The sequence below is a fragment of the Mercenaria mercenaria genome, chromosome 12, assembly GCF_021730395.1.
Source record: "Mercenaria mercenaria strain notata chromosome 12, MADL_Memer_1, whole genome shotgun sequence".
NCBI lineage: Eukaryota > Metazoa > Mollusca > Bivalvia > Venerida > Veneridae > Mercenaria > Mercenaria mercenaria.
Genome location: NC_069372.1, coordinates 10638115 through 10655680, shown reverse-complemented (window position 1 = coordinate 10655680; position 17566 = coordinate 10638115). Strand labels below are relative to the sequence as shown.

The 17566-nt window shown below is 36.8% G+C and overlaps 1 protein-coding gene across 1 annotated transcript; it reads left to right on the top strand.

Annotated features, from left to right (window-relative positions):
* The first annotated feature begins 2992 nt into the window (after positions 1–2992).
* Positions 2993–10004, top strand: LOC128547168 (monocarboxylate transporter 14-like). The gene is made up of 4 exons (XM_053518934.1): positions 2993–3032; positions 6957–7034; positions 7608–8387; positions 9835–10004. Exons 1-4 carry the CDS (start codon positions 2993–2995, stop codon positions 10002–10004), a joined length of 1068 nt encoding a protein of 355 aa, XP_053374909.1.
* The last annotated feature ends 7562 nt before the right edge of the window (positions 10005–17566 follow it).

Genomic DNA, 17566 nt, shown 5'->3' with positions numbered 1-17566 from the left:
TAAACAAGGTCTGATTTGGAGACGTTTATTCAAAATTTGAACTTAACTGCATATTATCACAGTTAAATTTAATTTTCTTGTTCGCTAATTCATCTCCCCAAAATAAACAATGCTACCACGATTGGAAATATTTTCTAGGACAGTAATTGTCTGTCGTAATACCCAAAATAAATGCCAAGACATTGGCCACCTAGCGTTACACCAATGGCCCTGATAATAAATACCAAACCTAGTTGTTTGCCCCCAGCACTGTCAGAAAATAATTCCACATCTTCATTTGTGACCCGAACCTATCGGGGAAAATGGAAAACCCATTAAATTTCGAAGGAATATAAAACCACATAGTAAATCCTGTTTCACCTCTTTTTTAACCAATGTGATGGTAGGGTTTAGTGAGACCGCAAACTGTATTTTTAGCCGGCGAAATAAACTGCCTACCTACCACAATAGCACTGCAGCAGAAATTCAGAGACCCTATCAACGACTGTACTTTCTTTAAAGTTGTTTTGGGGTGATGTAACATGTCTTCAATTTTTGAGATAATTTCTTCGATTTCGAAATGGAATCCTTACAGACAAAGCCCCGGCTCGAAAGTTCAAGTCCGAAAAACCTAGGACCACTCACAGGGACCTTCTGTCTTATCGTCTGCTAACGGTTTCCCCTAGCTCGGACATCGTTACTTTAAAACAGTTAATATTTTTTAACAAGAATCTTGAGTTTTATTTCCCCCTAAATAAACGTCTAGATTTAAAGAATCAGTTTTTTTCCGATTTCATTTTTTGCTTGACACAAAATTCCAGAAATCTGGCAAAACGTTCAAAAGTAATACAGGAAATTGAGGCTTTCCCAATGGGAGCATTTTGTCCACAAAAAAACTGTTATTGAATTTGAAACCAAGTAGTTCCCAGTCCGCGGGACAGATCGGAATTAACCTTATGCGCTTTTTATATCGGATTTAAACAATTTTTCAGTTGCGACCAAGAGCCTGTACCAAATTTACTGCCTCGTCAAAACGGGGGTATTGTACGGTACAAGGGCCCGGGTCGATACAATCATTTTTGGGTTCCCGGGTGGGTATGACAAATGATGTATCATTCTGTATTCCCCGAGATTTCTTTGGCAGTAGTCCTAAGGTGAAAACAATTAAATTCGATACAAAATCGGGTCTTTGATGGTCCCGCCACCGCCGAGCCCCAATTTCCTTTTTAAATTTGCTTTTCTACAATGTCTGGTTTGAGTAAAACTGGAACGTAGGGTTTTTAGCATCACGAGAAATCCTAGGACCCGAATATTGAATAGAAAATCCATTCCTAAAACCATTTAGTAAGAAACTGGCTTCAGCTTTATCATAAAATTGTAAATAGTATTCCAGAAAAGGATATATTTATCGGGGAAGGGGCTAAACTCTGAACATCTAAATTAGAGGGTTCGTTTTGACTTACTGATTGCTGCCCTTTACTTTTTTGTTGTTTTGACCCCTAAAAGAAACCTCTACCTCTTTGAAAGCCTCTACTCGGAAGGGCCTTTGAAAAGCAGAGGTGTTGCTTATATTTCCTGACTGTTAACTGATGGATTGCACTCAGCTTGAGGATGAGGCCATTGCATCTAGAACATACATGAGGGAATCTACAATGTGGCCATGAGCAACGACCAGCGTGAAGTCCAAGCATGCAAACCTACTTTATCTAACAGCAGGGGGAGTTGATGAGCTAGGCTTGCAATGTACAACGCCACCAAAAGGTCGATATTTATCTTTGACCACGGGGCGTGAGATATAGCTTGGCGGGAAACCTAAAATTTTTCATCATACGTGCTCCCCGCAAAGCCAGGTTGACGCGTACACATTCACGGATGTTGTACATATAGTGCAATAATTCATATACTTGATCCGGATGATGAGATAAATAAACAGATGCAAAAATAAGAAACGCGTCAGTCCATTTTTCAATGTTCGAGATATTTTCCTTACATTCTTTTTGAGAAGATATAATAAGACCCTCTGAATTTAACTTAAACACTCCGCCTTTGCAAAATTCTGACAACTCTATCGCTCCCTTAAGAAGTAGCGTTAAGTTAATATATTCTCCTCGACATATCTGCTGTTTCAGAGTAGTTGGCACGTGCACCGATAAATCAGCGTGCGCTAGACGTATTATAGAGTTAGAATAACTGTTTGGTAGAATAGAGTTCGTCCCGTTTTGAAAATTATTTTCACAGACGGGTGAATGAAAGGCTGTATTACCCGCTTGATTCATAGAGCTACACCCATTTGATGTCAAATTTGAACTAATATTGTTTTGAGAAATTAAGCCAGAAGATCTTAAAATCTGTTCAAAATCTATAGTATTTGACCTACCGGCTTCTGTGTTTGTGATGGTATCATCCACCAGGTCCTCCAACTCCTCCGATGGCCGTTTCCGCCCTCGCTGTCGCTCAGGGTCCCGCTCCGCTGGGTGTTCCCGCTGTAACGCATGAATATCGCCAGTAGGGTGTTTGTTCCTGCTCTGCCCCTGGGATATTGCCAGCAAGGTGTTCCTGCTCGGCAACCGCCTGTGCTTCATTGGCTCGGCCCCTAGCGATGTTAGCCTGTCTCCGCTCCGGCCTTTGTTCCCTCAGATTTTCTGCCCCCGGGATATTGCCAGCAGGGTGCTCCCGCTTGGCAACCGCACGTGCTTCGTTGACTCTGTTTGCTCGACCCCTAGCGACATTAGCCTGTCTACGTTCTGGCCTTTGTTCCCTCAAATTTTGTGCTGCCCTATTTCTCAACACACGTTGGTTGATTCTTGGAGGACTCCTGGCTCTGTTCCTCCGCCGAGCTCTTCCTCCGCCCTGTCTACGCGGCATAATTTCTTATAAAAATCTTAAATAATTAATTGTTAAATCCTGTTGCTTAATTTGACGCAGCTACTTGTTGACAGTGTAATCAAGGAAGATATCACGGTAATTTCATGCTTTTATGCTATCTTTAGAAGATAAATTGTTCATGGTAACAATGATTGGATTATTTATACCAAAACGTCTTTTCATTGGATGTATTTAGTTGTTTTTGAAATTGCTTAGCTACAACTGTATACCGAGGTGTAATGGGGAACCAGTAATACAGTCGAACTTCGATGGCTCGAACTCGAGGGTCCCGTGGAAATTAGTTCGAGTTTTCCGTTGTTCGAGCCATCCAAATGGCGGCCATTTTGAATTTGGGAATTCGAGGGCATGATATGTTACAAACCTTACATCGTAATATATTGTCATATTGTACCTAAATGTTTGTATGATACGATGATAAATAAAAAACGAACGCTGAAATATGCTTTATTATTTATTTTCAAACATGACATAGATATGGAAAAACACAGATAAAACACTAATATAATTATAAGAATTTGGTGAAGACAGCATCAAATAGAAAGACATGAATAACAAACCTTTTTGAAAGATAGTCCAGTACAAATATTATCAAATATATTGCTTTCCAGTATCCGGGTCCTTTACTAAGTTGTTCAGCCATGCTAAAGCAGTATGAAAGTTGACGTCGGATCTCCCGTTTTTATGCAGAAAAAAATAAAGACGGACGTAGTATGTACATTGCTAAATCATTTTAAATAATTTTATTCGTATAAATCAAAGCCCATTAAAGCATTGCAGTGAACGAAAGTCACTTTGTTTATTTTGTTTGTCGTATACCGACGCTAATTACGTAAGCGTGTGAAAGTTACGCACGCGCCGATTAAAGGGGAAGCTTGGCGAATGTCAGACAGAAGTGTGAAAAACTTTGTAAACACAAGCCATCCCAGCAAAAATTATCTGTTCGACTGAATAAGTGTAATTATCACTGTAACTAAGCCGTGGGGACCACCAAATGAGTTCGAGAGTTCGAATTATCGAAGTTCGAGCGATCCGAGATAGAACTATATAGAATAAAGAAGGAATTAATTCGGGACCGGGCGAAGAGTTCGAGCGATCCCGGGTGTTCGAAAGATCCGAGTTCGAGCCATTGAAGTTCAACTGTAGTCTATAATTTTTATAAAACGACAAACACCGAGTAATCCCTGTTGCTAAGCAACCGCACCGACTTAGTACCGTATTTCTCCCAAAATAAATAAAATTATTTTAATTCTAAAATAATTTCTATTATTATTATCATTATCATGATCATTATTATATCATTATCATGGAATTCATTTAGACGCCTGATGCAACATTTTAACTGCGCATGCGCGCTCTTGACTTTTTCCATTATGTTTTTCGTAATTGACTTTCGTTATTGATTTGAAAATGGTAGTTGTCTTCAACTGATATCGGTCACGCTTCAAGGAACACAAAAGAAAACAACCAAATTAGATGTAATTCGATAAATGATCATACATGGACATCAACTGTTCAAAATATTGGGATAAAAACTTTACAGAGATGAAATATGTCCTACACGAATTTTGCGTATTTTATTCTCTGTGTAAATTTAACTAATCACTATAGTAACTCAGACAGCGTATAACACAAAATGCAGCTGATTAAATGTACAAATGCATTATCCTAGCAAGCATTGCCTCGGGATATATTTACATTAAGACAGTATGAGAAATGTCATTAAATCAGTGAATGTATGAGTAAATTTATCAAGTAACTTCGGTATGTTTGTGTTTAAGGCTATGGGTTTCTTTAAAGATATCAAAACACGGCGGTTTGTCCATCGGGGAATTCCTTTATGTCATACAACGAATCTAAGCTGTTAACTGGTGAAATAACTTAAACATAACCTAAATTTCAAATAGTGTATAAAAGCAAATTTCCTTTAAATACAATTTTAAAAAGCAATGATTTCGATCTCAGTGAACAGGTTTTAATTTGAATCAACAATAAAATGCTTGTTCATGTACACACTGTTCATACTACTTAAATTATTTTGATTACACGTGCAATATTAAAATGTTATAAGTAAACAAAAGAAACAAAATAACATTTGTGCGCAGGTATTCCATTGTATGAATGGACGGGATGAATTATGTCGTAAGTCGTTTTGTTTGCTCATTTAGTGGTGCATAGTGAAATGTACTGCCATTACGAATGAACTCGGTGCCGTAAATGAATAGTTGTAGCTCTCCTAGTCGAGTTCACTTCAACATGTTCTAACACTTTCTTAAAACCCACAACCTCGCACTTACCCTATCTTCAACAAGTTAGACAACACAATGTAAATAAAATCCCAGCTGAGAAAGGCTCTAACATTAGTGGGAAAAAAAAACAGATAATAGTATGTAAAACATAAAATTAAGGTAAATCTAAGATATAATTACACCAGTGTACTCAACAACTTGTTCGAAGTCAGAGCACCAAGAGCCTGACTTTTAAGGGCACAACTAAGAAAGCTGCAAGACAAAAGTCCACTCCCTCCGTCCATTTTATGTAGGATTTAGGAATAAAGCATCATGGAGTCTTGCACTTTACTAGTCATCGCACCATCAAATAGGAAACCTACGTGTCAGATATCGGAAATATTTTACGATCGCCATGGCACGTTAAGACTTCTACTGTGATAGTTAAACAAAACTGGTAAATCATTTCTTTATAGATGCAAATTCCCTCAACTTGAAGCAAAATTACATGCGATTTTTAAACATACCATTTCTGATTTAAAAAAGATTCCTGTAAACTAAGTAAAAAGCTTCTGTTAAGGGTATGTTTAATATAAGTGTTAGGATATTTCTATTTGAATCTTGTTTATTTTCAGAAGGTCTTGTTTAATATAAGATCATGTGACAAACGGATAAAATGCAGATACATACCTTTGGTTTATTCGTATAAGATCATTACGGCATGTTCTTGCATAAAAAGCTGCATACATGAGAAGTTTTTATGCAAATTAAGGCATATTACACTACAAACATCGATGTTAATATATAATAAAAATTACACATATCACATCAACCATAATAGTAAAAAAGGTTCTTTGTGTGAAAGTGACAACGCAATATTTGAAGAATTTTACTCATTGATAAAGTCAAAAGATATGCTTGAAATGAAAAGTGATGGTGCTTGGGGATTGCTCGTTCTATTTTTTGTGCTATGTTGTCAGACAATTGTCGGTGGTATCTGCTTGTCAGGTGGACTTTTTTATATTATCTACATGGATATATTTAACTCCGATCCTGTAGAAATTGCTTAGCTTTGCTCCTTACCAGTTGCATTTTGGTATTTTACAACTGAGTATTATCATACCAGTTGCACTTTGGTATTTTACAAGTGTATTTTACAAGTGAGTATTATCATACCAGTTGCACTTTGGTATTTTACAAGTGAGTATTATCATATCAGTTGCACTTTGGTATTTTACAAGTGTATTTTACAAGTGAGTATTATCATACCAGTTGCACTTTGGTATTTTACAAGTGAGTATTATCATACCAGTTGCACTTTGGTATTTTACAAGTGAGTATTATCATACCAGTTACACGTTGGAATTTTACAATTGAGTAAAGAGTGTTTTCAAATATGTAAGAACCATTGTATGTAACCTTAAAGATACAATTTTATGTTTTGGAAAGGTTGTGGCTGGGCGTGGTAAATACCATTTGCGTATTGAAATAACGTGAATAATTCTTTTTCGATGTGATAATGAATATTACTAGGAAAGGTGTAAATACAACTTGAAACTGATATAAATTATATAACTGTTGTAAATATGAAAATTAAACTCTTACAATAGACACCGGTCTCGATTGTATAGTTTAGGAAAGAGTATTATTCCCATTTGGGAATGTAATCTGACACGCCAATATAACGTCACAGTCAAAAACACTGATATTGGTTATATTTAATCATTTATGAAGGCTTATTTTAGCACACATAAATTGCTGTATTTTCACATCCCTGTTCTGCAATATATTTTCTTGTACACAAATTATTTGCAGCATATGCCTAATCACATATTTCTCGGTAGTTCAAGTCTTGATTATATTCAGGTCCAGTTGGGTGTTTCTTCATCAAAAGATACGGTTGTCGAACATGTGCGGTCATAGGTGGTTTGACAGCAGCAGTTGGTATTAGCTTAAGTTTGGTTATTTTGCTAATAGCATTGGCTACCTCTTCTTTTCTCATGGATTTCTTACAGGCAAGTGAAAATAACTGATTATCATTAGTGTTGACTTTTGGGATTTTTCAAACATATCTATTGTTCAAACATTTCTAACATGTCTTTTTCTCTACATTTTTAACGTCAGACTTACATATTTTATGACGAAGTGCCTGCTTAAGTGATTGAATATTTTGTCAACAACCCCATCGAGCGGTATTTTAGACATTATGTCATGTATTTGTTAATATCACCGGACTTCCACAAGTCACCTGGAAGTTTTCTTGCTTACAAGACCTCTATACAGTGAGAAAGCAGATAAGGGGACATGTGACCTAACAGCGGTAAGAGACAAGTCATTCAAAAATGACGACTCTATGCACTCGCCTATGGTGACCTTAAATCTCTTTCACTAGAGTTTGCTAAAGATTGTCATGTGTCATGTTACATGTTTTTGTTAAGTAAAAAGAATGGAACATTTAAATTTAAGACGAACGAAACAGATGAATTGGCAGTGTTCACAATATTTATTATCTTTCAGGCTTTGGTCTTGGTGTAAGTTACACGGCTGGCATGGCGGTACTGAACATTTACTTTGACAAGTTTAAAACGCTGGCAACGGAGCTAGCTTCTATTGGTCAAAATACAGGTCTAGTTATATATGCAAGGCTTGTCATATATCTCGAAGAATCGTATGGTTGGAGAGGGATGATGTTGATTCATGGTGCAATAGCTTTTAATCTTTGCGTATGCGCTTGTGCCATGTTTCCTCTCAAAATAGAGGAACGTTTAAAAGCTGAAGATTTCCTGAAGACTAATGATGAGTTCAAAGGCAAAAAGAAAAAGATGCATTTTGTAAATGTGAAGTTATTCAAAAAGACTTCATTCATCATGTTTTGTGCAAGTAATATATTTGTAAATACTAGTTCGTGCATTTATATTTTACACTTGCCGTCATATTTAAAAGAAGCAGGATTTACACAAGGACAGTTAGGAACTGTGCTAATGGTGTTCGGGATTTCGAACTTCGTAGGAAAAGTGATTTATAGTTTATTAGGCCAGCATCCTAGAATTGATGAAACCAGTCTTTATACCGTATCACTAACCGCAGCTGGTGTATCTGTGTTTCTTACCCCAATGTTCCTGACAAAGGCTGGTGTTATGACTACAGCTGGACTGGCTGGGTTTTTCCATTGTGTGACTGGAGCATTGCTTCATGCGGTTATTTACGGAATTGTAGGATTTGAAAGATTTGCTGACGGAATTGGCTTGTCACTTCCTTTCAAAGCAGTTGGAAATCTTATTGGTGGTCCTCTGGCAGGTGAATTAATCGTTTACCATCTAAAGTTAGATATAATGGCACACTTATTTACGTCTTTTTAATTTAGACTATTTTTTATGTGTAGGGAGAAACAAAAGTTAAGCAAAATTATACAGTCCATAAAATACATTTGGTCATGTTTTACAAAGGCACTGCGACAAAAATGTTATTACCTGATCTTTAAAAGATACTTCTGTTGTCTCGTAAAATGATAGGTAAATGAATAAATGACAGTAAATGTAAATACAATATTTGACATGGTTTTGTAAAATAATGCAATATATTTGAATTCAATTTGATAAACATACTGGACGAGCGGTACCTATCCGATAAAGATACTGTGTTTTTACAATGGGTACACGTCCAAACATATCGAGATATTGAACAAAAACAATGTTAACACTAATCTAAATGTATTGCATTCATTATTTCTAGAAGACACGTTCTGCATGAAAAACGTTGGATAACAATTAGAGTACATTTTATAATCGTAAAATTGGAAAATTGAAACTAAATCAAATATCGGCAACATTACATAGAAACATTTTAAACTAAAAGCGGAGCATAACTGGAAAAACTAACAAAATATGGGTATTTCTTTGGGAAAATGCATTCGGTTTCTTTGGCAAAATAGGACATTTTAAAGGAATGTTGATAATCTTCTGAAACTAACGGTAAATGCATTATTTGTAACCTACACCGAAAGGTAAAGTTTATCTGATAAGGGAATACGGTTTTGCCTACAGTGTTTGCAACTCTTAGTTTGACGTATTTTATAATTCAGTTCTCAACAATTTTTCATATGTTCTCTTTAGCTTTCGTGACAAGCCAACAGCAATAAACAGACTAGCAAACATGTAAGATTTAAAGCTAAATGAACTATCTGGAAATACAGAAGTAATATCTAGCATGATCATATCAAAAATATGTAAATTTATTATGAACAATAGTGAAGTATAGACAGGAAAGAGACACATCTTTATCAATGCAGATAAAATCATGTCTTGACTCTCAACATTTCAGGGAATCCGCAGATATTACAGCGAGGCATCGTATTAATTATTTTCCCATAAAACAGTTACAATTTATTGATTACTGAGTACTGAGTTGTGTGATTGCTCTTTCCATTTCTTTATTCATTTTTATTTATTCATTCATTGCAAAGCTGTTACACAAATGCTCTCTGACTGTTTGGCTGTATTTGTTTTGTGCTCATTATCTGTGTACATATCCCTTGTTCAAGCATCCATTAATACACTGTTGCAGTGTCTGATAGGGGTCATTTTCTTTCAACAGTGTTATTTTTACCATATTGTCTTGCAACAATTCTAGCAGCAGGCCTTATCTTTTATCCTTTAACATTAATTAATAATAATTCAACCTATGTTGTTTTACAAGGATGAAAAGTGTGTATCTATGTATGCAAATGTAGTTATTCTGTTTGCAGGATTAATGCTTACAACGACGGGCGATTATGCATTTTCCTTTTACCTATCCGGTGTTAGCATGGTTATAGCATCCCTGCTAATGATTCAGCCCGTGTTAAACCACAGATGTAGAGGGGCACAGACAAGAAACAAGGTTTTATATACAGTACGCGAAACAGATATTGGATAAAAGTGCGACACACCACGCTATTTACGGCAATAACAGAAAAAGGACAAATTACATTAATCATACAGGAAAATGCTTCTGAAGACTTACAAGAATGGACTAGTCAGGGACGAGTAAAATTATGATATTGCAATTAAAAATGAATTATTATACCCCTTACTAATTTGTACAGAAAAAAAAACAATGTGCCTTTAGTAATAATAGAAGCGTGAAAAACAACCGGTTAATAGATAGCCTTATGGGTGTGGTGTCATTTTACTCCGTGTTGTCGCGTTAAAAAGTTCCTTAACCTCGATATCTTATGTTTTAAATGAATAAAATTAACGACAACTTGATCTTGGGTTTCGGTGCTCTTTAACCGGCAGGTATGTAGCATAGGTGGTGTAGAGTACATACGGTACATCACGTGGTTATGTACTGGCGGGAATCTTATGTATTAGTATGTATGCCTGCTTGATTCTAATGTCAGTTGTATATTTGTCATCTATGAGTACGGTTGTGTATTAAAATTATAAAACTCACAAAGTGTTGTCTATATAACACTGCAGGTGGATATTAGCACTCGGGCAACGGTCAGGTGCAAAAACAGGTTTAATCGAATAACTTTTGAACGCGAGCAATACATACAATATGATGGTCTGCATAGAGTTTTGAGAAATATAAAGATTTGGTTTACTATTTTTGAATAAATTTTATCGAATATCACTTCTTTATCTTTCAAATACCAAATTAAAATTTTACATCATTTTAAGACTTTCTATGACAAGTAAAATGAGATTTCACAATTATGAAATTGCTTTGGTTTTAATTTTATTGACCCGAGGTATTTCTTCTATGGGAAAACCTGTTTGTGAAATTCTGGCAACTGAGAAATTCGATTTCATTGTCGAAATTATACAAAACTTATCAAACGGAGCCTGCAACATTTTCGTTTTTGTCGTGTTGAGCGACCTGTGAAGTTTCCACTTTCCTCTATTTTATCTAAAATACTCTTTATTACGAAACATATCCTGACAGTTATATAATAGAAACCTATCAACACATTCTAAGGGGTATGATGACAAATAAAAGGAGTTTTCACAATCCTGAAGTTGCTTTGGTTTTAGTTTTATTGGCCTTAAGTGTTTCTTCTAGGAAAATCCCCTTGTGAAATTCTGGCAACTGAAAAGTTCGATTTTCTAGAAAACTTTATCCAAACTGTTGTTTATTTTGAAAAATTTCCTAAAAGTTTGATACTAGGAAACTATCAACAACTGGACTGGACTCTAGAATTGTCGAAAAATGATTTTACTGATAAATAGAGAACTAACTACTTTATTTTGAAGATCCAAAGGTACCTTTTACCAATTTTTGATGTTTTTGGTTTGATGCGATATGTCAGTGTATTGCATCAAATATTGTTTCAATTATTTATCGTTATGGCGTATATGCCAATAACGAATATTATTTTGCGAACAAGGGTTGTTATCCAGATGGGCTTAGCTGTTTCGTGGAAGGCGTGTAGAGTTATTATCTCCCCTTGACCATAACCGTAAGATCATTTTACGGAAATTGCCGAGTCTAGCGAATATGACGTTTGCATTGTGACGTCATCGCCCTTTCCGATAGATTCCTTGAACAGACATCCAACCAAAAAATTTTCATAAATTAAATCCGAAGTAATCCTTGATTCATCTTAATAATGAGAGGTAAAGGAACCAGGAAAAGGACAAGGAACACTGCTCCAACTAGTAAAGCTGGTTTGAAATCCACGGGAGCCAAGAATTCGAAGAAACAGCTGACATCTCAGACCCAGACGGAGGCGGAACGGGCCGAGGTGGAACATGCGGATTTGTCGTCGGGCGACATAGGAGAAAATGCAGGTGATAATCGTAGATCTATCATTGATTTTGAGGAGATTTTAGGTTCTGTTAATGATAATAATCAGTCACAAATTGATAAGGAACTTATAAATTCTAATAATACAGGGTGTGGTGGTCTCAACAAAAATGGCTCTAATTTTACATTTGGTGAAGGCCAGGCTAATTCAATTTTATGGTGCGCTGGGGATGACATTTCGGTCCATGTTCCTAAAGTGTTAAAGGCACAAATATGTCGGGGCGAATATGTCAGTGTGGCATTATTACTTAAAGGTGCGATAGAGCTGCAGGATATTTGCGCTGGCAGCACGTTGTCCCTTACAGCAGGTGGTAAAATAGAATCAAAGCCACGAGAATGTAGGGACAAGGTGCAGTCAATTGAGAAATGGACAGACGCGTTTCTGATTTTTATGGCAATTTATGTTAAACAGCATCCATTGAAAACCGGCAAAATGCTGCAGTATATAACACTTATAAGGGAGGCAGCGTATAGACAAGGAGGGTATTCGTGGCGTTTATATGATGAGCAATTTCGTATCAGACAGGCCGCATGTCCTTCTTCATGGGGGTCAATAAACCAAGATTTATGGTTGAGATGCATGTCTTTAAAAGACCAATCCGGTCCCCAACTTCAGATGATGCAACATAAATCAAACGTATGCAATGATTATAATCAAGGTTACTGCTACTGGTCAAACTGCAAGTATCAACACAAATGCTCAAAATGCGGTTTGCCTCATCCCCGTGTGAAGTGTCAATTAGCTGACAGGTTACAAGATAATAATTATAATGTGCAACGTGTTGATTATCCTCAGCAAAAGACCATGTATAACTTTGATAGGCACAATAGCCCTAACAGTCGTTTTCGGAATGCAAGGGGTAGAATGCCTTTCAGGGGACAAAGGGTCGCAAGAAGGGGATACCGGTACTAAACCGAGCAGAAAATTGTTTAATCAAGACCTTTTTAAAATTGCTGATTCGCCAATTGATGTAAATATTATTGAAAGAGAATTGCTTTATTATGAACATCCAGATAAACATGCCTTATTACAGGGGTTTACGGAAGGTTTCCCTTTGCATTATTCGGGGCCTCATTGTTATTCTGAAGCAAAAAATTTAAAATCGGCCTTACAGCATCCTAAGGTAGTACAGCAGAAAATTGACAAGGAATTGGCTCTCAAAAGGGTAGCAAGGCCGTTTCCCCACGATTCCTATTACAACATTACGTGTGTCCCCGATAGGTATCGTGCCCAAAAAAGATCCTGGTGAATTTCGTTTAATTCACCACTTATCACACCCTTGCGGTCAGTCGTTAAATGATTTCATTGATCAGGAATTATGCACGGTGCGTTATACGCAATTTGACGAAGCAGTTCATATGCTGCAAGATCTTGGCAGAGGTTGGAAAATTTGGAAAATTGATATTAAAAGCGCACTTCGGTTACTCCCCGTGCATCCAAATGATTTTGATCAGCTTGGCTTCAAATTCAGTGGCAATTATTATGTGGACAAATGTATGCCTTTCGGCTGTTCTATAAGTTGCAGTACTTTTGAAAAATTCGCCTGTTTTCTGGAATTTTGTATAAAGCGCAGAATGTCGTCTGGACAAATATTGCATTATCTAGACGATTATCTGGGTGGTGATAGGTCATACAGTTCATCTCTTATGCTTATGAAAAAATTCATTAGTTTCCTTGCGGAAATGAGGGTGCCTATTGCCGATGAAAAAACGGTAGGACCCGTTACAGTGTTTTGCTTCTTGGGTCTCGAACTTGACTCGGATGAAATGGTAGTGCGCATGCCCAGGAATAAAATCGAGGAGATAGTTAAAAAAATCAGATTGACGCTGTCGAAAGAAAAGGTCACTTTAAGATCCATGCAAAGTTTAATCGGAGTGTTGAGTTTCGCGTCTAGAGTTATTTACCCGGGCAGGCCATTTTGTCGGCGTTTAATAAACGCTACATGTGGACTTACAAAACTATTTCACCATCTTAGGATAAGCAATGCCATTAAGGCTGACTTTAACATGTGTTTACAATTTTTTCAGAAATACAATGGAATATCCGTATTTCATGATCGCTTTTGGGTTTCAAACGAGGATGTTCAATTGTATTCAGATGCTGCTGCCAGCGTAGGTTTTGGTTGTTATTTTAAAGGTCAGTGGTGTTATGCAGAATGGGCATCTGCATGGCATACTTCCGGTATTACCAAGGACATCACTGTATTAGAACTTTTTCCTATAATTGTTGCACTGTACATTTGGGGAACAGAATTACGCAACAAAAAACCATGTTTCACTGTGATAATCAGGCTGTTGTCCACATCCTTAATACACTTTCTTCAAAATCGGAAAATGTAATGATTTTAGTCCGTGAGGCAACAATGCGTTATCTGAATTTTAATATTGCTGTTAAGGCAACCCATGTCGAAGGTCATCGGAATTTAATTTGTGACGCTTTGTCTCGTCTGCAGATCGACAAATTTCGAAGGCTCGCACCGGAAGCGAAGGCGGGGCCAGAGCTGATACCTTCCCAACTATGGAGTATCTTCGAACCAGGGTTTCAAATCTTTTAGAACACAGTCTAGCACAGAATACACTGATCACATACAAAAAAGCACTCACAGCCTTTAGAACATTTCGGTCAATGTATGGTTTTTCCAATAATTGGCCGGCAACACACCAAGAGATAGTACTTTTTATTACATATTTTGCTGACAGGGGTTATTCATCATCTACAATAAGTACATATATAGCCGGCATCGGCTATTTTCATAAGATAAATAACTGGTATGACCCTAAAGAATTATTCATAGTTAAAAAAATACTTGAGGGTTGTCGTAGGCTTAGAAATAACACCGACATCAGAGCACCTATCACGTTACCTAGGCTTAAAAGCGTGTGCTCAGTTTTACCGGTAGTATGTTTTGATGAATTTGAGGCTACTCTTTTCAGGGCAGCCTTTATTTTAGCTTATTTTGGGCTTTTCCGAGTAAGTGAGTTAGTTTTAACAACTGTGACACAGCCAATGCGGCCATTACAAGATGCAGATGTGTCGTTCTTAAATAATAATTCAATAGTACGGATAACTATAAGGTACTCAAAAACTAGTCAAACTGGCCCACCGATTGTGTTACGATTGCCATGCGAAACTGATTCGGACTTGTGTCCAGTGTGTGCTCTCAAAAATGATCTTATAGTTCGTCCTAAGATTCGAAGTTTTCTATTCATTCATAAGAATGGTAAGCCCGTTACTCGAGCACAATTTTCATATGTATTGTCCAAGGCAGTCCGCATGTGCGGTTTTGAAAATTGTCACTTCCGGTCGCATAGTTTCCGCATAGGAAGAGCGACACAACTCGCTTTAGACGGAATATCAATGGATACTATAAAACGTTTAGGTAGATGGAGATCACATGCGTGCCGTTTGTATGTTCGGAATTAAAAACTTCAAATAACATATAATAATGGCTTTACATTGTATTCTCGGCAGATGTATGGATGATTGGAGATTTCATCATACACTGGGCAGGTGAAAGGGTCAAGCAAAGGGGTCGGGAGAACTTGAGACTTCCTGGTGACAGGACGTTAGGTGGCTCACTATTCGGGGAATGAAGTGGCAGGATTTCCACCATGTAATACAGAGAGAAAGACTATTCTGTACTCCACCGAAAGCAATTGTACTCCATTTAGGTGGAAACGATTTACTCACTTGGAGTTTATATAAACTTAGACGAATTATTAACAAGGAAATAAAGTACGTGTATGAGTGTTTCCCTGATACAATAGTTATCTGGTAATAATGACATATTACAGCGTCGTAACTGGGGTGGCTGTTATAAAGAGAATGTTGCCATGGAAAAGAAACGCCGGCGGGTTAATTATTTTGGCCATAAAGCCGTAACGGCAAGATCCCAGGGTAGAACATTAGAGACACAAATTGATTTTGCAACCGCGGGGTTTTATCGGGGAGATGGGATACATTTATCAGAAGTCGGGTTGGAAATGTTTTAAGATTCTCTAAGGGACGGCTTTATTAATTATATGGGCTAGAATTTGGCGGATAAATTTCATGTATGTAAATTTATTGTGGCGGAAATTCTAGCGGTCTGGGAGTTCGGTCCTTCCACTTACTGCACCTCTCACTACGAAAGTCCTAAGTTACTGGATACCTAGGGTGAGAGATCGTTAAGTTATATACACAGAATCTGCCTTATTCTCTTAATATCGAATGCATACGTGCATACATTGGTTGCAATTAGATTACCAAATAGTGTGTAACATTATCATTTACAAAAAGTAAATTATAACTGGTGCTTTTCAAAATTCAAATTCATTAAAACGCAATTTAGGGACTAGGGATTTCGCTCGCATAGTCATAGTACTAGGCGTATCCTGTGTACCCCCTAAATTTTTGGCTACATGATTGCTATTTTGGTGTTATGTTTGCTTCAAGTAGTTGTTGAAATGCACGTGTCTGAAATGCACGTGTCTGTATGCAGTAGTGGTCGAAATGCACGTGTCCGTATTCAGTAGGGGTCTAAATTCACGTGTCTGTATGCAGTAGTGGTCGAAATGCACGTGTCCGTATTCAGTAGGGGTCGAAATACACGTGTCACTGTATGCAGTAGTGGTTGAAATGCACGTGTCCGTATGCAGGTTTTTCTGAAACCGTTGAAATGGTGTTGCTATGCGTTTAGTGCTTTGGAGTGTCGTACAGTTGCTAACAAAATATAGTGCTGACTGTTTTCGTAATGATAACGTTAATATATTATTAATATATTATAGCACCAGTATTAGGCAGGTACTTCTATTTAAGACAGGCGGGCCCGAACTTCCAGACTGGTAGGACTTTCAAATCGGTTCAACTGTAGCCACCGTTGGGAACTCAGTGAACCATATAGCGGCCATATATCTCCACAATTTTACGATAATTATCATTTAATATTAAATATATTGCAAGTGATTCGTGGTAATAAATGTATGAACTGTTTTCATTGTTGCTTAATTTAGTGAGTCAAGAAATAATTAATATAAGAAAGCTTTTAACAGAATAAGTGGATTAAACAATATAATTGGATATATGTAAACTGTCAGAATCGTACGTTTTCCTTCCTTCTTGCAAGGTTGGTATCATATATAAGATGCTGTGTTAATCGAAATGATAAATATGTTCCAATAACTTCATCAGTTAATAAAATATGGGCAGGAGTTCGGTTGCATAATAATTAAATTACGAGTGGTAAGAACAAGTGTTTTAATTTTTCGCTCCATAATTTATTAACTGATGAATTTATTGGAACATATTTGTTATTTCGATTCTAACCACGCGATAGGTATTTCAACAACAACACGTATTATGTATAGTTTTTTTTTTATCTCATCAACGTTTCGGCTAACGCCTTCATCAGGACAATACACATACAAATATAAACAACGGACGTTACGTAAAACTTATAACGTAACGTCAAATGGCGGGAAAACGTTAATCAAAATATCAAAATGCAAATACATAAAATTATATCTACAAGGTACTATCCCGGATATGAAAATACCAAAAATTTCCTGTAGTAAGATTATAATAGTACCCAGAGTATATGCGTAAATGCACAACTGCACATGCATAATATTCATGAAATTAATCTATTGTAAATAGCAGTTTTGAATTTAATCCTTCTGGACTTTTTGTTTTTAGTTTATGGATCCAG